Source organism: Palaemon carinicauda, chromosome 33, assembly GCF_036898095.1.
Source record: "Palaemon carinicauda isolate YSFRI2023 chromosome 33, ASM3689809v2, whole genome shotgun sequence".
In the NCBI taxonomy this organism is placed as follows: Eukaryota; Metazoa; Arthropoda; class Malacostraca; order Decapoda; family Palaemonidae; genus Palaemon; species Palaemon carinicauda.
In genome coordinates this window covers 5,626,313-5,653,370 of record NC_090757.1, presented here as the reverse complement: position 1 = coordinate 5,653,370, position 27,058 = coordinate 5,626,313, and the positions used below count along the sequence as shown (strand labels likewise).

Here is a 27,058-nt window from a genome sequence, read left to right as displayed (position 1 = left end):
ACTATTTTTACAGCTAAGTTATGGTTACAGTAAATTTGGAGTAAGTTAGTAATCTGTATTCTTCAATGCAATGGGAAAAGTTAGTCTGAGGACCTGGACAATAATCATCATTTGAAATTAAGATGCAATAAAGTTAATTGTATCATCATATGTTGGTGATTTTAAAGATAAAAACTTTTTTAGTTGTTTTATTATATTAAGTTTTGTTTCTTAGATCCCATCTGTAGGAAAGTATACTTTGTCACCAGGACTGTTATCTCAAACAGCCTGTTTTTCAGTAAGACTGATTGGTAGGGCCATCTTTTGGGATTTTCAGTTATTGAAACTAATCACCTTACTTCCAGAGCCTTGATAATTTTTGCAGTGTTCTTAGTGCACAAATTATGGCATTTAGGTAACTAGATTCCTGCAGTGTGATAAGGTTTCCATTTTTGTGCAATATAATTGCTCACATATTGCGTAATCCAATATTTTCTGTTTGTTTTAATAGGAACTAGTTAAACTAGATAAGGTTTAGGTTCTGTACCCTCGATTGTAGCAGGAGTTATTCTGTCCTTATTTCAATGAGGACAAATATTGTTGTTTTGTGTGTTGTGTATAAAAAACTATGCAGCAATGTTATGTTAATGTTTTTATTGAATTATTACAAGAAAATATTTATAATGGTAATGGAATATATATTTTTGATATCATGTTTATATGCTCTGTATTTATAAATGAACTTATTTTTTTTAATATACCAATGTATTCAATTTAGTGCTTCAAGTACAATGATTCTGTTAAACAGAAACAGAAAGAACAATAGAAAAGGAACAATTTTAGTAGAAAATAATGACTTATTGTTGTTGATTTGAAGAAAATGTTTGGATTTTACATGGTTACTGTATTTTATAGCTTTTGCATTATGAAACAATTGAGCTTTATACAGTATAATTGTTGTATTAGTAGTTTTGTTAATATATTTTACTACTTATTTTATATCTGGTTCTCCCCTCATTCTTTTATGTTTTTGTGAGTGTATTTTGTATCTTTGTATTTTGTCGTAACATTCAAATATAAATATATATATATATATATATATATATATATATATATATATATACACAGTATATATATACACATTATATATATATATATATATATATATATATATATATATATATATATATACACACACATATATATACACATAGAGCAACTTAGGTGAAATAATGTCTGTTTATAATTAAAGCTGATGATTCAAATATGACATCATTATTTAAATTATTAATAAAATGAACAATAAAATTTAGGAATCATTGCTGTGATATATGCCATTTCCCACATAAGATATAGTCCCTGTAGACTTTATAGGTTACGTGAACAAAAGCATTCCTATTGACAGTAAAAAATAACAACGGTTCCCATTCAACGAAAAACTTTGTAAGCTATGGTTCCTGCTTACCTGTGTTATTTAGTAACAGTGTTATATTATCTTTCCCACTCCCAATAATACTTATCAGTAGTTTTATTCTTTGTCATAATTTTCTTTCCTGTTTGGACATTCTCTCTTTTGAGAAGTTCTGATGGTAATTAATTACCTCGCCTACTTCATTATATTGTTTGAAATCTTTCAAATCACTAACATAAGTTGTCTATTATTAGGGAGTCATTTGATCTTATGATTTTTGTTTTCTTGTATTTAAACAAGCTTTCATATAATTGGATCCAAATTTGGACATAAACCTGTACAATGGTAGTTTCCTTGGAGAGACTCATTTCATTGAGTGCAGTTTTATTCTCAAATTCAGTCCATGTCAATCAGTATTTTTATTTTAGAAGGGATTTTTTTAGGAACTAGTTATTGGGAATTTGTTTTTTTATTAACAGCTACTTCAGATATATTTAAAAATATTTTATGATTATTTCTTTTTCTCATTTTTAGTTTTATTTGTTCTCTATTTCCTTTCTGCACTGGGCTGTTTTCCCTGTTGGAGTTCTTGGGTTTGTTACATTTTGCTTTTTCAATTTGGGTTGTAGCGGGACTGGTGGTACTGATAATAATGTTGAAGGACTTTTCCCATTTTTTGAAATATGTTTTTATCAGTATCAGAAAGTTGCAGTTCCTTTTACAGATTTAGAAACTCAAATGATTTTTTTTTCTCTTGTTACCCATTCCGTAACTACTGGAACTCTCTTGGACATTAGTTGGGTTGACATACTGATGTATAATTTTATTTTATATAACTTAGGGATATTTTTTTATGACCTGGTTGCCTAATACCGCTATGCCTTACCCAGAAACTACGGCACCATACGAGGGGCGTTCATTAAAGATTTCTCCTGACCCACTTAAGGTTATTATATCCGAAGGGAAATTCACCTTTGTATTGGTACATTGGTGTATAGGTCACATGATAGTTTGCAGCACTGAACTCTCATTGCTTCCGTTTTTACAAGTGTTAGATTGAAGTAAGGTGTGACTAAGGACCCCAATCGAGTACTGAGCAGTTATCAGGTTTCTATATTTGAAAGGTGGTCTGCCGAAACAGACCTTCGATGAAATTGAACAAACTTATGCTGCCCCATCATATGATGATGTTAGACACTGGCATTACTAGTTCAAGTGTGGCCAAACATTTGTCGAAACGGTGTCCGTTCCATTGATGAAGAGACCATCCATGAAGTAGAGGCTGCCATTTTGGAACACTGCCGTATAACTGTTCATCAGTTAGCCCAAATTGGGAAGATAAGTGTAGGGTCTGTGGAAATGACCATTCAGGATCATTTGCACATGCATAAGGTGTCTGCCTGGTGGATTCCCAGGCTCCTTTTCAGGAGCAGGAACGAGTGGATTGCTCAAAGGCCCTTGGACATTTGCCAACAAGACCAGGAAAGCCTATTTTGACAGACTTATCACACAGGATGAAACATGGGTCCATCAGTATGATCCTGACACTGAAGTCCAATCTATGCAGTGGAAGCACTTTGACTCGCCACTCCCAAGAAGGCAGGAAAGGTCATGCTACCGTCTTTTGGGACCAGCATGGAGTAGTGATGAGGGATATCAAGGGTACCACAATTACTGGGACTTACTATGCTTCACTACTGTATAAATTGCGAGAATCCATCAAACTCGGAAGGCCCGGCATGCTGATCAGAGGAGTTCAACTGTTGCAAAACAATGCTCCAGTCCACAACTCGAATATTACCCAGACAGAAGCGCACTCTCGGGGCTATGAAATTCTTCTGCACCCCCCTTACTCTCCTGATCTGGCATCGTCTGGCTTTCACCTCTTTCCAACTATGAAGTCATTTTTTAAGAGAGCACGTTTTCCAGATTAAGAGACATTGATTTGCAAGGTGGAGCCATGGTTTGAGGCTCAACCCACTGACTTACAAACAAGGTCTACTGAGTTGCATAAAACAATGGGAAAACTGCATAAACCTGGGTGGTGCCTATGTAGAGAAAGACTGATTACTGTTCCAATTTTTGTCTGCCTATGAATGCCCCTCTTATTTCTTCCTACTTATGTTGTATGTTAAGGTTGAGTGCAAAATATACTGATTTGACTAGTCTAAAATATGTATTGGAAATGGCCTTGAATTGCAATCTGTGGGTCTGGAGTTCAAGCCTAATGCAGTAGTGCCAGCAACCTCGCCATCCTTTTGAGCCAGAGATGATAAGATTTGGGGGAGCCTATATATCTACTTGCTGGGTTGTTAGCAGACATTGCCTGGCCTTCTCTGGACCTAGCATGTGTTGAGAGGACTTGGTTGCTGATCATATGTATAGTATATATGGTGGGTCTTAAGGACATTGTCCGTCCCTTGTTCTGCCTCACGAGTAACCTATAATCCTTCTAGTTTAAAAAGTATACAAATGAATTTTACCTGAACTCAAGCCAGTCTGTTTCTTCAGATTTGTTAGCATTCCTATGCCCCGTTGTACATAGAAGTCTTTTTAGGTTATCTTGTTTCACATTATGTCTTGTGCAGGGGACAATTTTTCTTTTGATTTCTTCTCAATAAAAAATCAGACAAGTTTATAAGAGAGCACCTCTATAGGTGTCTTATTATTTTAGCCAAGAGATCATATGCATTTTGTTACAGTCTAAGGGGTGATGTAATTTGAAAATTTATTGCTTTATTAATCATCTAATCTGTTTATAGAACCAGAACTTTTATAATTGTAAATGTACGGTGTTATGTTTTTGTACTAAAATTGCCATTACAGTACTGTAATTTTCCACTTGTAACCTTTGTCTACATTCATTGTTTCGATTACGGAAAGGGCCAACTGTATAAGCCGTAACTTTTTTCCTGGTGGAGGTATTGATTGTAGGTCAAATATTAGAAAACTTGCTGTTTAGGAAGATATTTGTAAAGGAAAAGGAACGTGCTGTTTGTACACATTTCAAGAGGAGGGAAAGGGACAAATAACAGCTTTTTGTTCTGTATACAAAATGTGGGAATTTTCTTTTGCAAATGTAGTACTATTCTTTTCAACTTATGTATTGCAGAACCTATAGTTTACAGTTCTTCAGCATTTCATTTGGGCTTCTGACCTTGTGGTGAATGGTAAAATTTGATAATCATCCTCATCCAATGGTGTACAGTGTACAATTGGTAAACCTATTTGAAACATCCCTGTGTGGAAATCTGTTGGCCGTGGGTTCGAGCCCCTCTTAAGCTTAATAGTCTCTTTAGTACCTGTAACATCACTATCTTTGTGAGCTAGGGAGGGGGTTGTTAGGGAGAGCCTGTATGTCTAGCTGCAAAGTCATCTTCAGCCATTCATACTCAGGAGTAACCTTTAAATGAACAGTAATTCCATCTTGATATTAGCCTGAGCTATTTTGTCCATTATACTCTACTAAATGCAGTTTGTCTCTCCAGAGTATCCAGGGAACCATTGGTTGCATTTTTTTGACAAAATGGGCTTCCCTTTAATGATATAGTAAGCAACCCTTACAAGCAATAAAAACGCAAATTTATCATTTTTATATTTGTACTGCAGTCTTAAGCCCTTGATTGGGTTTTTTTAGTAGTTGAAATTATTTTTGAGAAGTTGCAAAAAATTTTTTTAGTTTAGATTTGATGAATCCACACAAAATTCATTGAAAATGTTTGTCTAGATTCAGATGATTGAATTATTTGAAATGTATTACTTGAATTGTGAAGTTTTACATCTGCTTGATTTACATTGCAATGTTTGAAAATATAGAAAATAATACATCTATCAATGAACAGGTTGATATTATGCATACCTATTTTTATTAAATACATAATTATGGTTTCAAAATGTTATGTTCGTTCCTTATATTCAATTATATCCTTTAATACAGGTGACTTTGCGAAGGGTATAATTGTTACTTATGTGAATGAAGTACTGGAGGAATATGACATGGTGGTCTCTACTATCAAAGACAGATGTGGCAAAAGTTAATTCAAAGTTTTGTGATCTTACTAATGGGCATTAATGGCACCTGGTCTTGGTTACCTTTGAAATAAATAACCAAGTTCTCTTTTGCATCTACAACATGCAGCAATTCATCCGAAGCCTCTTGTGGCTTAAGGTAAGATTATCTTAAACCATTAATGAAGGGCCCTTTAAGATTGGCCATTTGTAGAATAGTTAGCAGTACCAGTAAAGTATTTTGGTCCTTTTCATATCGGTCCAAGGAAATGGAACAGAACATTAACAATTATAGTTTTTTCTGATTTCCTATTGGTTGGTGTTTTGTGGTACTGAACACATTTTTCCGCTTGCCTTTTTCTTATAAACTTCATATTTTTATTTGCATTGGTATTCACCTCGATGTGGGTGTTTCTCTCCGTTTTGTGGTTAGGTATGCATATGATTTTTCTCTTGTCATTTTCGTAGGTTCTTTAATATGGACAATACATCAGCAGATATCTTTTTTATCTCCTTAAAATATTTATGCAATTGCCCAATTTTCAACAAAGAATATCATTAAAACAGTTAGCCTTCTCAGCTTAGTCCCTTTCCTAGGATTTAGATTTATTAATTTGGACCACATGATCCAGTGCTTGGGTCTGGGAGGCTATTCAGTACTCTAGTGCAACTGGGGAAACCCTTAGTTTAAATATAGAAAATGCTCTATATTACTGTCTCTCTTACCTACTTTATCTGTCATGCTGTTAAAAATAAATGGGGAAAGAACTGAACCCTGGTGTAATCCAATTCACTCATTAAATCCTTCAATCTCTATATAATATTGTTCCTTACTCTGGTATACACATTTTGAACAGTCACCTGAATCCTTCATACAAACACCTTTGAGTCAATAATCTTTTTTAAACTTCAAATTTTGTCTTAGGACTCTGTGAAAGGCCTTTTTAAAGTCTATGATGAATAAAAGTCCCTTTGCTTCTCTGACAAAATATACCATCCATTGTCCCACTTTTCATGAATCCCAGTTGTTCACTTCTTATTTTCACTTCCTCTCTCTGCTTAACATCTTGGTTCTTATAAGACTGTACTCCTCTGGTATCAAGAAAATGTTAGTACTATTCCCTATTAAAAATAAATATATTTAATAAGAATAAATTCTTACAGGCCAACCTGAAAAAAAATATTTTAAATATTAACTCTTCAATTTATGGTCCTTGAATTGAACTTTTAGTACCTTTTAGGGAGTCAGTGCAACAATTGATATTGTTCAAGAGTTGTGTTTCTTATCTGCGCAAGCTAAATTATTTGAGGCTTTGTTTTCTCCATGTGTACCCTCTTATTCTTTTGTGAATGATCATGTGTTGATGATTTTTGGCATGTACTGGATATCTTTTGTTAATGATCTTGGTATGGGCTTTTGAATATGATTTTATATATGGAATTTGGTCTGTGGTGGGGCTATTCAGTGCTTAGACAAAATGAGGTTGGGGCTTTGATATGAATTTGATTGTTCTTGGAACATGGTTTGACAGTTTGGCTGTTCACCTACATGGTTTAAGTACAGTAATCGACATTGCCAAGTTAGGTGAAAGAATTATGCAGAGTTCTTTTCCTATTAGTGGATTTATAGGTTTTCATCCCATGAAGTTATCATCAAGCAATTGAGGATTAGTTAAATTTCCAAATTCTCATAGGGCCTTACCCAAGAATTTGTTCTTAAATAGGTGCAAGTTAGACTAATAAAGTTCTCCAGTAAGAATGTGGCATTTTTAGACATGCCTAAGTTTTTCCTGATGCTCGTTATGTAGGCCTTTAGTCCCTGGGAAAGTTACTTGTTAAGTAGGCCTTTAATCACTAAGTGAGTTTGCTATTATGTTGAAATTATATTTCAATTGAATTCTGGTAGAAGATTCAAAACTTCTCCATTACAGGTAATGTGAATTTAGCAAAAGTTCTTTTACTTTAATCATCCTTTTGGCTGAGGTAAGATCTGAAAGGAAGTGGGTTTTCACTATTAATACTTTGAACACAAATGAGTGAAAGGAATGATAAGGAGGCAAGGAATATATCTGTACATCTAAATTCGTACCAATGGGGCAGCAGAACATCAATAACATAGGATCTGAGCAAGTCTTTGATGTCTGGGTGGTTTGTCAGATTCAATCCATTGAGCCGAAGCACAAAATCTTGACAAACAAAATGTCTGGGACTCGAAGTGTTCTGAGAGTATAAAATAAATATTGGCTAAGTATTCCAATAATATATTTTATGGAAATTTACTTTTTGATCATATTTTCTGTATTTTGAATTGTTCAGAATTGATATATGGACATCAGCTATATAATTTTTTAGTTCATCATGAATTAATTTCTTCGGGGGAAACAAACTGGTATTACGGCTAACACTTCAATACTTGCCTCTAGGTCACAAATATTCAGGAGTTTTACGTTGTAGATTGGTATTATGATAATTTAGTTCAGCCTGACTCCTGATTTGAAGCACTGGATTTATAGGGTTGATTCATGCAATTTAAATTTTAATAATTATAAGAACACATCATCTGTTTAGAAAAATTTCCTGGCATCACTAGGAAGAGTAAATAAAACACTTGTAGCTTTTAAATATATCCATATTTTTAACAATATTAAAAATCTATTATTTATTACTTCTTAATTTTAGTTATATTGGGAGCTGAAACCTTAACCTTGCCTGGAAGATTTCGTGCCAAATCCTGATCACGTATAGCCCTCAGAAGATCCTTTTCCCTTCCTGTGATTGTTTTATCTCCCAAGAATAAGGCCAAGGCAGTTTTACAAGCTTTACCCTTCTTTCCAGGTCCAGGAGTAAGCTTGACTTTAAACCTGATGAAAAGGTTAAAAATACAAATTAAAATACAGGACAATTTATATATTCTGACAGAAATTTGTGGATTAGGATTTCTTACTGGATTAAAATTGTGATAAGGAATGTGTAACAACTGGTCAGAAAAGACATACAAAAGACCTATTTTAGAGGAAAAGGAAGAGGGATAGAAGAAAACCTGGAAAATACTGGAATTTAAGCAGATATGGCACCAATACAAGAAGATCTCACAAAATTAATGATTATCACGATAAATAATCAGATATAATTTGGGAAAGCAGATCAACACTAAAAAGTTTTGTCATGTACAAACAATTACTATACTGCATAGTGGGTTGTGGTAGGCTAGTGGCAACACTGGCTTCATTTTGTGGTCTACAAGAGTCCTAAAACCCTGCTCTCTCCCTGAAACAATAAGACTCATTGTTATCCAGGGGTTGAAGAGTATGTTTACCAGAAAAGTCATAAGCAGTCACTTCTTAATCCTCCCAGTTAGTAAGTTGGGTGGAGGGGTCTTCAGAACCTTGTGTGACCAGTGCAAAACTGTTACTTTCTTGCCTATGACACTCACTCATGAGTGACTTTTAAAGGTGTCAAGTAATTATATCTGATTCCAATAATACGTAATATCTTTTTGTTCCAACACGGAGTACTTACCTCTAACTACTTTAAGAGTATATGGGATCCCCTCCCAACCAACCAGAATTTTGTATAGTTTACCTTACCTCCGTTTTCTATGCGGAGGAACTTCTGGCGGAGTGATACGCGCCATGAGGAGACCCGGGGTCAGAGAGCGTGCTCGCTCAGGTCTCGACCTCCAGTAAGTTTTCTGGTCACGTCGTGATAACATCTCGCCGCGCTCTCCTTACCCAGTGCGACCCTTTGTGTCCCACGTGGTCCTCTTGTGTTCATACCTTACCTTGTCCTACCCTTTTCCTCTGTCTTGTGGTGCTTTACTGTTCGTTATGGAGCATCCCCGTCGTTGCCCCGGGCCTATGGCCGGTAAATCTTGTGGGGCTTTTCTGTCCAAGCTGGAAGTCGACCCCCACTCCTTGTGTTCGTCGTATAGGGGCAGTGTGTGTTCCCCTGCAGCCACGTGTCCGGTGTGTGAATCCTGGAATGAAGTCCAGTGGGTCCGCTACGGTACCAAAAAGAAGGCGGCTACCTCTTTTTGGCGGCTACCAAGAGGTCACCGAAGAAGCCAAGCATTGCCTCGCCTCTTGCTTCGCCCGATGCCTCTTCGGAGAGAGCTTCTCTGCCGCCTTCCCCTACCCAGAGTAGGGGACGAGGTAAGTCTGTTGCGGGGGGAAGCGGCCAATTGCTCTTCCCCAGAAATCCGTGATGCCTGTTGGTGGACATGTAGTGTCGGTTCAGGCAAGTGGGGGGCCTGAGGGACGGGAGTGTGTTCGGGAGACAAGGGCCTGGTGTGAGCAGGTCCCGTCTCTACCGACGATCCTATGTGGGGGAAGGCTGCCATAACCTCTTCCCCCGCTTCGTGGATCTGCGTTTCAGGTACGTCAGCGGCTGGGGGAGATGCCGAGATGGAGGATTCACCGAATTCGGACCCCTCGCGTGGGCGCCCGGCCGAGGACGCCCTTCAGGTCGCCCATGAGACTGAGGGAGGAGTTCGACACCTGGTTTACCCATAAGAAAGTGCCTCGCTCTCCCCCGCCGCCCTCAGCAACACTCCCGCCCGTCTTTCTCCAGCCTTCTTCATCAGCGGACCGGCATGAAGAACCACCAGCAACGCGGGACGACTAGGACCGATCAGCACGTTCGTACCAGTCTTCGGTCTCCTCTTTTGGGTCGTACTCCTCGGAAGATGAAGGTCCGAGGGACTCGAAGAGGAGACGAGACAGATTCCGCAGGAGGAGGTCCCGTTCCTGTTCCCGTTCCCAATCTCGCCATGCCAGGAGGCGTTCCAGATACCCCAGGAGAAGACACAGGAGAAGCTGCTCGTCAAAAGAAGAATGGGTGCGTGTCACCATCCCACGCAGTCACCTCCTAGGAGCTTCAGCAGTCCCGAGTACCTCTGGCTGGCTCCTGAGTGCTCTTTCTCCATCCTCGAGGTACGGCCCCTCCAGCAGACCCGAACATCGGCGGAAGTCCTCGCATCAGGTCTCGGTTGACAGGCATAAGCCCGCGAAGGTTCCGACTTCATCCGCACAGCGGAGAGAGTCGCCCCTTCGGACTGGCAGCCTCGTCCCGGCCCACAGCCCTTCAAACGAATGCCCTGACCGTAAGAGTCATCCACCTAACACGGGGAAGCCCGCAGCCACATGGATCCCCGCAGGAGGGGGTAGGCCCATGACGGCTACCCTCATCCCAGCGGGGCTGCCCGCTCAGCGAGTCGAGCCGCCAAGAGTTCTCCACGAGAGGAAGATGGCTCCGCCTTAGACGTTATTACTCAGGCGGAGGACCACTCAGCTGAGGCCCTCGTCGATAGCGGAGAATGTTCAACGGACGAGGTCTCCACGTATAGGAAAGTCCTGGGCCTCATCAGGCGCCATCATAGGCTGGATGAGCCGAAGCCCTCGGCAGACAAAGCCTGGTTCTCCGGCCTTAGCAGGCTGGTGGATAACCCTGTGCAACAGAGGCCTTCGCTGGCTCTTGCCCTGGCAAGGGACATTAGGCTGGGTATGGACCACATAGATAGGTTCATAGCCAGCCAGGCGGACGCTCTCAGGAATCAGAGCTCCTCCAAACTCCTCCAGGGGCTTAAGACACAGAAGCGTTTTTATCTCCCGGAGGGGCGCCGCAGAGGTCCCGGTACAGTTGAGCCAGCAATCGCCATCCTTAATCAGGGAGCCGCTGAAGACAGGGCTTCCTCCGCTCCAGTATGTTTTTCCCAACAGAAGCCTCCATGATGGAGGACATGGCCCTGGATTTGGTGTACGTCTCTTCATGGTTAGACTGGTGGGCCTGCACGTTGGTAGGTTTTCAGGCCTCCCATGACCTCTCCGTCCTCGAGAACCAGACCTTAATGAGGGAACTAATTAGCTCAGGAGGGAAGGCTCTCAAGTTCCTATCGTACCAGTCCCTCTCCCAGGCTGCTAACTGGATCCTGCGGAAGAGAGACAGTTCTGAGTAAGTTGGCCAAGAGACTGCCAGACAGAGAAGCAAGAGCTGGGGCGACTCAGTGTTCCCCCGAAGGCGGTGGAAGAGACGGTGGAGAGGGTCAGGAAACTGAAGGATGAGGGAGAACCCAGACCCCCTCCAGCAAGACGGACGGCCCATAGGAGAACCTCTTCGGATGTCTCTCATCCTCCCGCGCCTCGCCGATCCAGCCCAGAAGGGACGCCCCGTCGGTGTCGTGGCACTAGCCTAAGCAGCCCTCCCGTAGGGGTACTTCAACTCCTCAAGCGAGCTTCAGACCATCCTACTCTAGTTCCAGGAGAGGATGTTCCAGCCCCGCCTCTCGAAGGAGATAGGATGGGAGGCCCCCTACTCCTGCCAAAGCCTCAGGTAGGGGATGCCTCAAATCACTCTTTGCAAGCATGGCGGGACCACGGGTCGGATCCGTGGACCGTAACAGTGCTTTAGGAAGGGTACAGGTTGCCCTTCCTAGCGGAGCCACCCCCTCTGATCCCGGACCAGCAGGCAGAGTGGTTGGCGCCCAAGGACCTCTTGAAGAAAACAGTGTTGCAGGAGGAAGTTTCGGCCATGCTCGCGAAAGGGGCAGTAGAACCAATCAAGAATCCAGGACCAGGGTTCTACAGCAGGCTCTTCCTGGTGGAGAAAGCGACAGGGGGCTGGAGACCGGTCATAGACCTCTCAGCCCTCAAGAAGTTCGTGTGCAAGACCGACTTCAAGATGGACACCCCGAAGTCGGTCTTGACGACCTTGAGGGAAGAGGACTTCATGATGTCCATAGACCTCAAGGATACCTACTTCCAGATCCCTGTCCACCCCTCCAGCAGGAAGTTCCTAAGAGTAAAATGGGGTACTCAGACGTTACAGTTCAGAACGCTATGCTTCAGTCTGTCGACAGCTCCTCAGGTCTTCACAAGAGTCTTCGCAACAGTTTCAGCCTGGGCACACAAACAGGGCATCCGCCTGATTCGGTACCTAGTCAACTGGTTGTTGCTTTCAGCCTCAGAGGGAGCACTGAAGGAGCAAGGCGCGAAACTTTTGCGGTTCTGCAACGTCTTGGGTGTCATCATCAACCTGGAGAAGTCTCAGCTGATACCCTCCACCAGGATGACCTACCTAGGGATGGTTCTAGACTCCCGGTTGGCGAGAGCCTTCCCCCCCCCGCGGAGAGACTGGACAACCTAGAGCAGATACTCTGGCCCTTACTGTCTGGCCAGCCCAGGAGACCCAAGGATTGGCAAAGGTTGATAGGCCATCTCGTGTCGTTGGAAAAGTTAGTCCCCCAGGGGAGGCTCAAACTCAGGGGTGTGCAGTGGAACCTGAAGGAGCTCTGGAACCAGGGGGACTCCCCACACAAGATAGTCCAAGTGTCCCCGGAGACGAAGGAGGTCCTGAAGTGGTGGCATGTCAGAACACACACCCTCAAGGGAATGCCCTTCGCAGTCGACCCTCCGGAGATGCTGCTGTTCACGGATGCATCCAAAGAGGGTTGGGGAGCCCATCTTTTCGACAAGGCAGCAAATGGGAAATGGGACTCTGAGGAGAGGAGCCAGCACATAAACGTGCTGGAACTGATGGCCGTACAAAGGGCATGCCGAGAGTTCGTCCATCTACTCCTGGCAAACACCGTGGCTCTGATGTGCGCCAACGCCACGGTGGTGGCCTACGTGAAGAAGCAGGGAGGACTGAAGTCGAGGGAACTGTGCAGCCTCACGACGGAATTCCTGGAATGGGCAGAGGAGGAGCAGATCAAGATCACAGCCAGGTTCATTCCAGGAAAGGGGAACGTCTTGGCCGACGGCCTCAGCAGGATGGGTCAAGTTGTAGGGTCGGATTGGTCCTTACACCCAGGAGTGGCCAAGACAATCGTCCTGAAGTGGGGCTCGCCGGTAATAGACCTCTTCGCCACGAGACTAAACGCTCAGCTCCCCGTGTTTTGTTCTCCTGTGCCAGATCCAACAGCAGCTTTCGAGGACGCTTTTCAACATCCTTGGGACGATCTCGACGTATACGCCTTCCCCCCCCTTCGGAATGCTCAGGCAGGTCCTCAACAGGGTGAGGCGGGCGGACAACCTGTGGATGACCCTGGTGGCTGGAGAGAGAATGGTTCGCAGACCTAAAGGAACTGGCACGCCTCCCGCCTTGGCCTCTTCCGGACAGGCCAGACCTTCTCCGGCGGCCTCACTTCCAAAGGTTTCATGAAAACCCTCAGTCCCTCCGCCTTCACGCGTGGAGGTTATAGAGCGTCTCCTGAGGAAGGAAGGATATTCGTCGAAGACCGCAGAGACGATGTCAGGCTACCTAAGACGTTCGTCGGTCGCAGTATACCAAGCGAAGTGGGCTACCTTTACAAAATGGTGCTCCTCGAAGAACATCAGGCTATTAGGGGCCTCCATTCACGAGATAGCAGACTTCCTGGTCTATCTTAGGGACGAAGTGGGCATGTCCATTCCAGCCATCAAAGGAGTCCAAGCGGCGTTGGGCCAAGTCTTTCTCCTAAAGGGCATCGACCTATGTGCTTCCAGGCATATCTCAATGCTCATCAAGAGCTTTGAACAGTCATGTCCCCCCCCCAGGCCACAAGAGTGCCCCAGTGGGATGTGGGTAGAGTGCTGAAGATGCTATCAGAACCTCCCTTCGAGCCTCTTAAGGATATCCTGGACAAGGAGCTCACCCTCGAGACGGTCTTCCTGTTAGCCCTTGCTTCAGCGAAAAGACTAAGCGAGATTCATGGGCTTTCTTAGGAGGTCTCTCACTCGAAGGGGTGGCGAGAAGCTACCTTCAGGTTCTTACCCACCTTCATGGCCAGAACTCAGCTGTTTGGGACCCTAGATTTGAGGGGTTCTCAGTGCCAGCAATCCTGCGGACAGACAACCCGAGGGACTTGCTACTGGGCCCAGTCAGGGCAGTATGAAGTATCTAGAGAGGACGGCCAGACTTCACCCCGAGACTAAGAGTCTGTTCGTCTCCTCAGGACTGGTGAAGAAGCCTGTATCCAAGAATACGGTCTACTTCTGGCTGCGACAGGTAATCATGAGAGCCTACGATAGTTCAGGAGTCTCCCTTCCGGGGAAGCCTAGACCCCATGACATTAGAGGCCTGAGTACTTCGTTGGCCTTCGAGAGGAACATGGCAGTGGGCCAGTTCCTGAGGGCAGGTGCGTGGTCAAGACAATCCACCTTTATGGCTCACTACCTAAAGGAATGTTCGAGAAAATCCTTGGATGGATTCTCTCTTGGTCCCGTCATTTCTGCGCTCCAGAAGATTTAAAGGTGTAGCCCCGGGGAAGCCGTGGGCGGTAAGTCCAAGAGACAGGTTCCTTCCTTACCCTTTTCCCCCGATCACCTTCCCCTTCATGACCCTTGATTCCTTAACCTTCCTTGGGATACACTGATACGTCTCCTCTCCAAGGATTTTTACAGAGGTGAGTTACTTAGACACTAAGATAGTTTTTTTGCATAGTTTCCCTATTTCTCATTTTTCTATTTGAGGTCAGCAGAACCTAGCCTCCTATCTAGGTTCCTCTTTTCTCTTCGTCGACGGTCTCTAGGTCCGGAAGGCAACTCCCACCTCCTAAAGTCTCCTAAGAAAGTAGTTCGAGTTAAGTACTCCGTGTTGGAACAAATCACAAATTTTAAGTAATTTGTATTTTTCCTAACAGTACTTACCTCGAACTACTTTCGGGTTATGGCCCGCCCATCCTGCCCCGAGTGCCTTACAGGACTTCATAGAAACCTATCTAGCTAAAACTTAGTGGAGGTTGGGACCTGAGCGAGCACGCTCTCTGACCCCGGGTCGCCTCATGGCGCGTACAGTATCACTCCGCCAGAGGTTCCCCCCGCATAGAAAACGGAGGTAGGGTAAACTACACAAAATTCTGGTCGGTTGGGAGGAGATCCCAGATACTCCTAAGAAAGTAGTTCGAGGTAAGTACTGTTAGGAAAAATACAAATTACTTAAAATTTGTGATATTTCCAAAATTTAATAGGAGTATGAAAGTTGGAAACAGCCATTTCAACCTTCACAATGTTTTCGGAAGCATCGCAGTACAGATTTACTAATTTACTGCCTTTTTTTTTTTAAATGATATATTTGTCATGTTTGAGGGCTATTAAAGGAAGATCACAAGGATATGACAGTTTTCTATACAACCCTGTGCGAGTCATCGTGTTCGAGAACTATTAGGCTTTCTCCTGAGTTGTCTTCAGAGCTGGCAACGACATATACCCTCGTTCAGCGATGGCAGCTCACGGAGGGAGTGTAAAGGCTGAAACACATTCCTGTGGAAATTGCTGCTACTGCCCCATCACTACCTTCATTGCCGGAGGCAGTTCCCGATCTTCATGCCAACGATGGCGCTCTCCCTCGTTCTGGGCTTGCTCAGCCGGTGGAGGAAGGGCAAAGTCTGAAGTTTTCCTGGTACTCATGGTAGACACTTTTCCCGAACGCGGGTTTTGTCCCCCCAGAGTAGTCTTCGCCACACAAGATTAAGAGAGGGTTATGGCCTCGTCCATGCCTTTTCCTAATCCCTCAGTGTGGCCTGTCGGAACATGGAGATGTTACTTCTTGCTGTCTCATCTCGCCCAGTAGACTTGTCTCTCCCAGTCTTGCTGCAGCTATGCAAGAGTTCACAATCGCCCGTCCGGCTGCAATTGCCGTCAGCTTGTCATTACCTGTCAACTCACAATCGCCCATCAGCCATCAGCTCGTGATCTCCTGTCAACTCTCTGATTGCCCATCAGCTCACTTCCAGGTTCCTGATTTCCAACACTACCCTCTTTCAGCAACTGATGATTCCTCTACTTGGGATCCACCCTTTTGTTCTCTTCCAACTTCAAGACTAACAAACGACAGCAAAGACCAGCTCTGGAACTGTCTCCAGCTCATCACAACTAGAATAGCTGCCACTATTCAGTATCTCAACACTGCCCATCCCACGACTTTCCCTTCCAAGGTTAAGGTGTCCTTTGCCTTTAATGAGCAGTGCTTCCCGCTTGCAGGTAGAATTGCCTACAACCGGTGGCGAGTCTCGTTGCCTCAACTCCCTGAGTGGTAATTTCCAACTTTGTTCAATGAAGAACTTCACCGAGCACTACGGGCTGCACTCCTCACTGCAAGCAAGGGCACTTCTCTTCCCAGCAAGACTCGTCATCCACAATAGAGCTCTAGCGCTATTGCTTCAACCTTTGCTTTTCTAGTCTCCGAGAGAATGTCCTCGTCTAGACGACACACGCTAGAGACTTTATTTAGCGCAAGGATGAGCGCTACGTAATAAACGCTAGCTGTCACACCCACGTTAAGCACACAAGTGTACGGTACTTCAATGCACTCCTGACGCACACACAACTTCAACCTACTGCTTCTTAGGTTTGCACTATCTCGACAATCGAGGAAATTTATCGCACATTTCCTCCTTGGAAACTAAACCAGCACTTGCCAGCGATGGGAGGGGTACATCACATGTGTCGGCCTTGGTGCCTAATACCTCACTTGCCCCCCTGGAACTTGTTGTTTTCACACTAGTTCACTGCATTGGATTCCTGATCCAATTAGAACTTCTCCACATGAGCTTTGGCTCTCGCCACAGCTCGAGGTCTGACAGATGTTTAAAAGCCTGCACCTGCCGATGAGCAAACTTCTTCATTGGCTCACCGATTCTTGTCACCACTTGCAAATGTTCATCGGATCAATACTACTACTACTACTACTACTACTACTACTACTACTACTACTACTACTACTACTACTACTACTACTACTAGTAGTAGTAGGCTGACGTGCCATGTGCGCCAGCAACTAGGGAGCCTCCTCTGCTCCCTCTGTCTCAACTTTTAGTCACTTGTTTTGGAATTTGGTTACCTTAAAAGTTGACATCTTCATTGGATGAGGAGACCTACGTTTAGTCATACATGCACTCTCACCCATACACCGCCGGACCTCACCAGGCAGGTAGAACATAGTTCTACACAGAGGATGGTGCAATATAAGCATTCCGATCACTCGCTCAAGCCTCATTCCCCTGTCATTCAGAACGGGACTTGAAGGAAACTATTTCGGGATTATTTTCCCCAACTTCACTCCATGAGTTACAGAGCTCTTCGGATCACTTCACAGTTTTGGATTCCGATTCCTAGTGATCTCACAAGATATAATCTCTTGAGGTTATTCCTTTTCATTCCCAAAATTCTTAGGGGATTGAATCGGCTCATGCTAAAGTTTACGGACTATAGCAAACAAATTCAAGGTATCCTCTCCTCTTATACCTGTTACCGTTGGCCCAAGAGGACTTGTGCAAGGGACGTCAACCCTCCAACCCTCCATCCTTGGGATCCTCATCTGAGAAGGATATATTTCGGCCAACCAACACCTTGACTTTGGTCTTGTTCGGCATTGCTCTGACGATAACGCTCTCCCTCAGCCTGAGTTTGCTCAGCCCGCTAAAGTATTACGAAGTCCGGAGCATTGGCCAGATGTCTTCTATAAAGGTAAACACCTTTCTCATCCGCAAGTCAGGTTTACTCCTTAGTAGCTGTGATCCCTTACGAGTTTGGATTACAGTACTTGTCTCTTGTCCAAACAACATGTCTTGTTCAACAGGACTCCATCAGTCTCTGTGGCAAATCCTTTCAATGGGTCGTACAGGACCCCTCACCAAACTACCACGTAAGAATTGGGGATCAATTTCAACGGATCTCCAGCTCGTGAACAGGCGATCCAAGTTGAATGAAGAACTTTCTCCTGCAAGGACTTCAGTGAACGCTAGTCATTTGTGAACCTCTACGAGTGACCGAGGGGCAGAGAATCGGTAGCTCGGCTACAAAGACCATGCACACCTACACATCCCATCCACCTGTTAAGGTGCGATGGCAGTTCTCTCTTTAACCTATGTACATCTGAACATCCGGATACAGGCATCACGTCATCATTGCATGACTACGCGTGTCATCAAAGAATCTCGAAGCTTCTACAGTCAATTCTCCTGTAGAAGTCTCCAGTATGACCTTTCCTCCTGGAACAAATTCGCTCAACATTTTCGGTCCAGCACGGAGACAACAGACACGGTCAAACAAAAATAAGGCCACAGGACTTCTTGTGCACGCTGGACCCCTAGGACGGATACTCCCAAATACCAGTATATCTGTTATCAATGACGTATCTAAGAGTCATAGAGACAATGCCAGTTCAAGGTGTGAATGACTGACTGATCCTAGCCGACTCTATGGCTTCCCTTCAACACTGCGACAAACTCCTCGAATCTGTCGCCATCTGGGGATTGTGGTTAATTTCTAGTAGTAAGCACTGCTTCCTTATTGGAGACATGTATTCCTAGGCATGATCATCGACACCAACCTGCAGAAAGTCTTCCCTCAGACAACAGGATCCAGTGGCGTAAGAAGGTGGCACCTCTCTTCCTTGAACGAGACTTCCTGTCAGCAGTGATTATGTCTCATTGGTCACTGAATGTGGTTCGTCTAGTCTGCAACAGACTCCTACGAATCCAGTGGCAGCCCGAATCCTGGTGGTTCAGCACGAAAGATATCCAGATACTCTGGTCCTTATGGGACCCGAGCAGAAGACAAACCCGAGTTTGCGGGTGTCAAACGAGAATCTCCGCCTAGGGGTCAACGTCCTCGTCCCATCCCCGGAATTGATGCCTCTTTCAGATGGATCAAAAGTGGGGGGGGGACACATGCTGCACCACACAAGCTCTGGTCATTGTTAGATAAATCAGGTCACATAAATCTCCTAGAGATGAGGGCAGTCTTCCTACCCCTACATCAGTTCTTGGCAGGTCACTCGGTGGTATTGATGAACTACAACACATGGTAGTGGCTTACATAGAACAAACAAGGTGGTACCTTAACACAGCTCCTTTATCATTTAGCAGTTTGAATGCTAAGATGGGCAGAAGACAACTCGGTATCCCTATCACTTCACTTCATTCCAGACAAAGGAAAGTGCTCACGAAGAAGTAGGAGATGGTGGACCTTCTTCAGCTGCTGTCAGAGGTCCATAGAGAACTCCCTCAATGACACAATCTACTCGGACAACCACATGTGAACATCTCCAGTCCTGGAGGCTATCCAGCATCTCCTTACACAGAGAGGCTTTTCGCAGCAAGATGAGAGAATAGGATATTCCGAAAACCTCCAAAAATCTCAGCTGCAGTTTACCTGGCTAAGTGGACTGCCTTCGGTGGTTGGAGTCATGGATGGGGTACTGTATTTCCCCCCCCCCCAAACGACACTTTTCAGCAATTGAAGAGTTCCCTTCAGGAGGAAAACACTCCGTCTTGGTAGTGAAAGATTATTGCTCGGCCTTGAGCCTTTCCTTTAGGCTGAAAAAATTTATCTTTTCCTCTTTGTTGGTATTGTCCCTCCTCACACAGAATTTCGAGCCTCCCTATCCTCGGTAGGGAGTTGAACTTCCTTCATGGAGCGTGATTTGCGTCCTTCAGTCCCTCTACGATCCAGGACGCCAAACATCAGATCTTCACCTGACCTTGAAGATAGTTTTCCCGCTTGCATTGGCTTCAGCCAAGACAGCCAGTGAACTCCATGGTCTCGATGACATCTCCCATTCAAGGCGATGGGGAGAGGTAATACTCGACTTCATTCCTGGGTGGGCCTCCAGACTTAAAAATCTGGAAGCAACGGATCCCAGATTTGAACCCTTCCGTATTGGGAGTCTTCATAGCGTAACCAATGATTCAGATCAACAGCTACTTTACTAGGGAGGAGCTTCACAGGTGCTACCTCAAGAATGCTACGACCTCGCCCTTGAGTGGCAGCATTCTTCGTCAGCTCGGGAAAGGTTATAAACTGAACCTGCGAACTCTGTTATTTCTGCCCTGAATAAAAGTCATCACAGTTTAAGAAGACCGATCAGCAAAACTCCCACCAACCTCTCTCTACATACTCGTGGGAGGGCTCATGTCTTTTGTTTATAATGATCACTTTTGAGTCACCACAGAAATAATCCCCTATCACATCCCAGTGCTCTCAGTCCATGTCAAATCTTTCAATCTGGCGGATTCTTTCCACGGAGTGAGATAATTTCATGACTTGACCTTTCCACGCACAGACCTTTCAACTTGTTCATGCAATAGTGATTTGGATCAGGTGACTTCGCAGCAGTTGTACTAACACAGATGCCACATTGTATATGTGTGATAGTTGGCAAAGCTACTCTCCACTCAGGGACAGATATCCATGTGCTGTATGATGTCATGCATACCTGAGACTAAGGCACCTACTCCCTCTTTAGCCTCTTGAGGACACAAAAAGCAGGAGCAGTTAGGTCTCAAAAGAAGAAGCCTAATCACAATTTGATTGTTCTTGCTTCCCCTGCAGAGTATCTTCCTGTAATGTTCTCAGTCCGGTCTGCGAATAGAAAGGAGGTTCTTCCTCATGAAGGAGGAGGGGGGAAAACTCCAATCGTCAAGGTCCTTGTACCCATTCACGAGTACACTGATGGGGGGGAGGGGTGATGATCATTGACTGGCACCACCTCAAAGGGTTGAAACTGGCATTTCTATTACTGAGTCAGTTCTTGCTTATGGGACCTTATTTAGGACCAATTCATAGATCTCTGGTCAAAGGAAATATTTATGTTCCAGCCAAAAGAAAAAGATCCTGAACTTGCGTACTCTCTACAACAGAGGTTGTGTGTGCCTGAGAAGGCAGGCCCGTCAATGCTACCCATTAATCCAGCACTGCACTGACATCAGGGACGCCAATGTAAGGACTTGAGCATGATGGCACATAGTTCTCGACCCTGGAGTCTGCTACCATGGAAGTTTTTTTTCTTTCTAGCCTCCAAGTGATTTCCTGAATCAACCACTGGTCAGGAGCAGTAGCATACTTTGCCACAACCAGGATTTGTTAAATCCTGAAACGCAGAAAAAGTATACAAATTTATTCCTCTGAGATGTGAAAGCAGTGAAGTTCTTTGTGTACCAGTGGGTCCCTGGGGGCTCCTAAAAGAATGCACCAGTGCCAGAGTCTGGGCCCTCTTCCAGATATCCATCCATCAGTCCTACTAAAAGTTACTCTGGTTTATACTAGGGGAATTAGTGGACTAGTTCAAAGGCCTCTGCTTCGGACTATCTACCAAGTGTTCATGTTCATCTCTCGTGCCCACTCGAATGGGATTCACCTCTTGAGATATCACGACAATTGGCTGATCCTGTCACTCTCCAGGATGCAGTTGCTTCCGCATCAAGACAGCCTGGTGGAAAATTCATTTTTCTGCGACTTGAGAATTATGGTCAATTGGGGAAAGAATTCATGCCCACACAACACACTCAAGAAGGAAGTGTAGCTATTCCTGCACAACCAAGAGCTTCTGCTTGACAGGGGTAACGTCTTCTAGGACATTTTTCATCATTGGAGAATCTCATTCTGCAGGGGTGCCTCCAACAGCATTGCTCCATTGGTTGGTGTTTCAAGCATCACTGTTCAGCAACCAGCGATTCCCCTAACATATGCTTCCAGGGGAACAAGAATTACAGGACAATCTGGCCTGGTGGCTGAACAACAATAATCTCACCTGGGGAGCTCCACTCAACTCCCCACCTCAAAGAGATACTGCTTTTCACAGATCCATCCAGGGATGGGTGTTGTGAACACCTTAAGGAACCAGACCACCTCAGAAATATGGTCCACATATCAATCTACTGGAAATGTAAGCAGTGCTGAAAGCCTTTACAAGTTCCATAACAGTATTTGATATGATACCTGGTAAACATCAACAACACTGTTGTAGCTTACATTAACAACCAAGGGTATACTATTTCACAAACACTTTGTGAGTTGGAAAAAAAAAGTGCATACCTTGGTAGCCAACTATGTGGTACAGCTGTCAACAAGGTTGGTTCCAGGCAATATGAATGATCTTGCAGACACATGCAATTGCCATGGGCATGGCATACTGTCGGAAGGCGTCCCTACATTACATGGCGACCCATTTGCTTCTTAGTTGAAACTTCAAATAAACATTAAATGTAATTTTTCTGTTCTTTCACCTCCTTTAATAATGTACCTTGAAATTTTTATGTTATTTGAGAAAATCAAAATGAAGGGCAAAAAACCTATAAAATATTTATGCTGTGGGGCATTCACTTTTGCTCAATTTCCAGGAAATAGAACTTGCTATAATTAATAAAGAAAAATAAAACAAGACTCAGATGGTGTAAGTCCTTCCCCTTTAGGGAAGACTACCCACGTATTGTAACTTCTACTAGTATATACAGTATTGTATACCTCAATGGTTAACATACTAACTACTGTATGTTTGTATTATCATAGGAACAAATATTACCAATATTACTGCAGTTCTTAAAAAATCCTGTCAATTAAAATAATCATACAAAATAAGATGCAACATGGATAAGCATAAAATACACTATTCTCTATTATAAAAGCTTTTTTTTTTTCTTGAAAGATTGTCCTGATTCCTATTGTCATTAGCAATAGATGATGATTAAAGGTATTGAATAATTTTTATGCAAATACTCACTTGTAGTTTGTCATGGCCACATAAGGAGCACAGACTGGAATGGCGTACAGTAGCTCATCCTCAGAAACAGGAAGGGCAGTCAAGGCATTAATGATATTGAGATCATCTGCAACCTAGAAATGCAATAACAACACGTAGATGAACTTCATGATATTTGGTCCAAACTAATTTTCAGTAAAATAAATAAATAAAATTGCTATTATTTTTTATATGTCAATATAGATAAGAGAGCAAACAAGTATAGGATATTCTGACAACATGTAAGAAAAAGAAATGGACATAGCAAGACATATAATGAGAATGACAGACAATAGATGGCTATTAAAAATAAAAGAATGGGTCCCTAGAGATTTTAAAAGCTGATGAAGTGACTAGCTAAGAAAATTTCAAAGTACAGACTGGCATAGAAAGACCATAAACAGATGCAAGTGAAAAGGTTGGTTCTCCAGTTGGGACATCTGATCATTCCTTGATTTCATTAGTAGTGAAGACTGAGCTGCCTGTCCATGATATATCATACTCTTGTAATGGGATTTTGCATGGTCTTTTGTGTTTGAATTGGTCACAATTATATAGTAGTGTAGATCCTGTTGTCCCTTTGAATGGAAAACTAGTCAACATAATTGATAGGCGTATCCCTTCTTGTGTGCTAAGGTACCGAGTGAAGGACAAACCATGGTTCAATGATGATTGTAGACGTGCTTATTTGGAGAAGCAGGAGGCCTATCACCTTTGGAAGGGTAATAGATCAGATATGACCTGGAACAACTATACTCAGCTTCGAGCTTTTGCTCAGAGAGTTTATGCCTCAACTGAAAAGGAGTACAATTTAACCATAAAAGAAACACTTTCTGGTACAACTCAAGAACATAAATGGTGGTCTACCTTTAAATCTGCACTCTTTGGTGTAGATGCAACAGTTCCTCCTTTACTTAAACCAGATGGCTCAGTCACTCACTGTCCAAAGAAAAAAGCAACCCTTTTGGCTGATGTTTTTGACAGTAAACATTTGACAGTAAACAGAGTAATGAAAAACTTGAACTTCCTCATTCCTGTTTTCCTGAGGCTAAACTAACTAGTTTAGCTTTTCGATCTCATGAGATTAAAGCTCTGTTGATGGACCTTGATGCTTATGGAGGTGTAGACCCAAATGGTATTTCTCCTTTGTTCTGTATAAAGACAGCAGATTTGTTAGCTCCAAAGTTATCTGTTATTTTGCGCAAGTTAGCAAGAAGAGGAGCTTTTAGCACTTGTTGGAGAATTGGTAATGTTACTCCTCTATGTAAACGTGTTTGTGGTAGCTCAAGTCCCACTAATTACCGCCCAATTTCCATAACTCCCATATTATCTAAAGTTTTTGAACGTCTTCTGGCAAAACATCTTAATAGGTTTGCTGAAGGTAATCATCTACTCCCTAATTTGCAATTTGGTTTTTGTAAAGGCCTTGGAGCATGTGATGCCCTTCTTACAATCTCCAATGCTGTACAGAAATCCCTTGATTGTGGTCAGGAAGCTCGTATGATTGGCCTTGATGTTAGTGCTGCCTTTAACCGTGTTAATCATGAGGCCCTTGTTTCCAAACTGAAACAGTTGGGAGTGGGTGGGTCGTTTCTTAGCATTATTATTGATTTTCTAAGTAATAGATCTCAAAGAGGAGTTGTTGATGGGCACCATAGTGAGTATAGGAATGTGATATCCGGTGTTCCACATGGTAGTGTTCTTGGCCCATTACTTTTCATACTATATACACATGACATGTGGTTTGGCCTAGAAAACAAGCTTGTTGCCTAAGCAGATGATGTTACTCTCTTTGCATCAATTACATCCCCTGAATGTAGATCTGGGGTTGGTGAATCCCTTAATAGAGATTTAGCTAAAATTAGTGCATGGTGCAAATTATGGGGTATGAAGTTGAATCCTAACAAAATGATATTTTCATAATAAAATAAATTTTTGAATATACTTACCCGCTGGTTATATAAAAGAGCTGAAGTCCCTGACGCCAGGGCAGAAAATTCAAATCTCGCGCTATCGAAGATACGCCAGGTGTACCAACCGCACCCTAGCGGTAGAACAGGTGGAACTACACACCAACTCCAGTTCTTCCATGCCTCATAGCCATACCATAGGTAGTCTCTAGAGGGGAGGAGGGAGGGTGTTAAATTTATATAACCAGCGGGTAAGTATATTCAAAAATTTATTTTATTATGAAAATATCATTTTTAAATATAAAACTTACCCGCTGGTTATATAAAAGAGCTGATTGACACCCCTTGGTGGCGGGTCAGAGACAGCTACATACAGAAAATTCACTTAAGGGTTACATACAATAAACTTAAGCAGTTCTCACCTGATAAGGAAGCTGACAGCAATGATACTCTGCCTCATTTCGTCCGCTATCCTTAAGAGATCCAGTAATCCACTCGGGCTGAAAATCTCTAGGAGCTGTCAAACGGTACAAACACCTATAACATGACAGGACCTCAACCAATACCCTTGTTCCGGGTGCACTCAAGGAACAAAATGACCACCTAGCCAAATCAAAGATTGCGGAAGACTGACGCCCAATCTCCACAAACAACCATAAAAAACGAGTTCCAAGAGATAGAAAAGGGGTATTAGGAAAAAAGGGAACGTAGTGGTAGATCATTCACCTACTATCGCATTAGCAGCTATAAAAGGACCCAACGTAAAAAGGTCCTCATAGCGAGTCTGAACATTCTTCAAATAATGGGATGCAAAAACAGACTTACTTCTCCAAAATGTTGTATCCATCAGACTTTGCAGAGAACGGTTCTGTTTAAAGGCCACTGAAGTCGCTACCGCTCTGACTTCATGTGTCTTGACTTTGAGGAGCCTCTGATCCGACTCATCACACTGAGCATGAGCTTCTCGAATCAACAATCTAACGAAAAAAGACAAGGCATTCTTGGACATGGGCATCGAGGGTTTCCGAACTGCACACCACAGAGCGTCTGAGTTACCTCTCAGATTCTTAGTTCTGTCCACATAACAACGTAGAGCTCTAACTGGACAGAGAACCCTTTCCAATTCATCGCCAGCCAAATCCGAAAGGTTAGAAATCTCGAAGGATTTGGGCCATGGTCGAGAAGGGTTTTCGTTCTTGGCCAGAAACCCCAGTTGCAAAGAACAAATGGCTTTCCCATTCCGAAAACCAATGTTCTTGCTTAAAGCGTGAACTTCACTAACTCTTTTCGCAGTGGCGAGGGTAACTAGAAAAAGGGTTTTCAAGGTTAAGTCCTTAAATGAAGCCGAGTGTAAAGGCTCAAATCTGTCACTCATGAGAAATTTAAGGACAACATCCAAATTCCAGGCGATGGGAGCCGTTTGAATCATCTTGGTCGTATCAAAAGACCTAAGTAAATCTCGTAGATCCTTATTATCAGAAAGGTCTAGGTTCCTGTGTCGAAAAACCGTCGCCAACATACTCCTGTAACCTTTAATAGTTGATGACGAGAAGTTATGCTTAGTTTTAAGGTCTAAGAAAAAATCTGCTATTTGGGAAAGCGATGTACTGGAAGAGGAAATCGCGTTAGTTCTACACCATTCCCTGAACAACTCCCACTTGGACTGATACACCTTGATGGTTGAAGACCTTCTTGCCCTTGCAATTGCCTTGGCTGCCTTCTTCGAAAATCCTCTAGCTCTAGCGAGTTTTTCGATAGTCTGAAGGCAGTCAGACGTAGAGCTCGGAGGTTTTGATGATTTCGGGCCAAGTGAGGTTGTCTGAGAAGATCGGGTCTCATGGGAAGGCTTCTCGGGACATCCACCATCCATTCCAGTACCTCTGGAAACCAGCTCCTTGACGGCCAGAACGGAGCTATCAGAGTCATTCTGGTCTCCTCGTGTGAAACGAACTTCTGAATCACTTTGTAAAGGATCTTGAACGGAGGAAAGGCATAAACCTCCATGTGTGACCAGTTCATCAGAAAAGCGTCTATGTGAAACGCTTCGGGATCTGGAACCGGAGAGCAATAACACTCTAGTCGTTTGGTCTTCGCGGTGGCAAAGAGATCCACGAGAGGTCGACCCCATAACCGCCACAGACTCTTGCAGATGTCCGGGTGCAGAATCCATTCTGTGGAGAGAACCTGACCTTTCCTGCTGAGTCTGTCTGCGCTCACATTGTTGACTCCCTGGATGAACCGCGTCAAAAGAGTCACC

General features: G+C 43.5%; 1 protein-coding gene across 2 annotated transcripts in view; it reads right to left on the bottom strand.

The window, feature by feature from the left end:
• Positions 1-8,030: 8,030 nt before the first annotated feature.
• LOC137625826 (ribosome quality control complex subunit NEMF-like) overlaps positions 8,031-27,058 on the bottom strand; it is a 143,917-nt gene continuing 124,889 nt past the window's right edge. For both annotated transcript variants that reach the window (XM_068356712.1, XM_068356713.1), the window contains exons 19-20: positions 22,874-22,986; positions 8,031-8,259 (exon numbers count right to left, since the gene is read on the bottom strand). In XM_068356712.1, the coding sequence (XP_068212813.1) occupies positions 8,061-8,259; positions 22,874-22,986 (312 nt within the window). In that variant the 3' untranslated portion in view covers positions 8,031-8,060. The remainder of the gene's footprint in view (positions 8,260-22,873; positions 22,987-27,058) is intronic.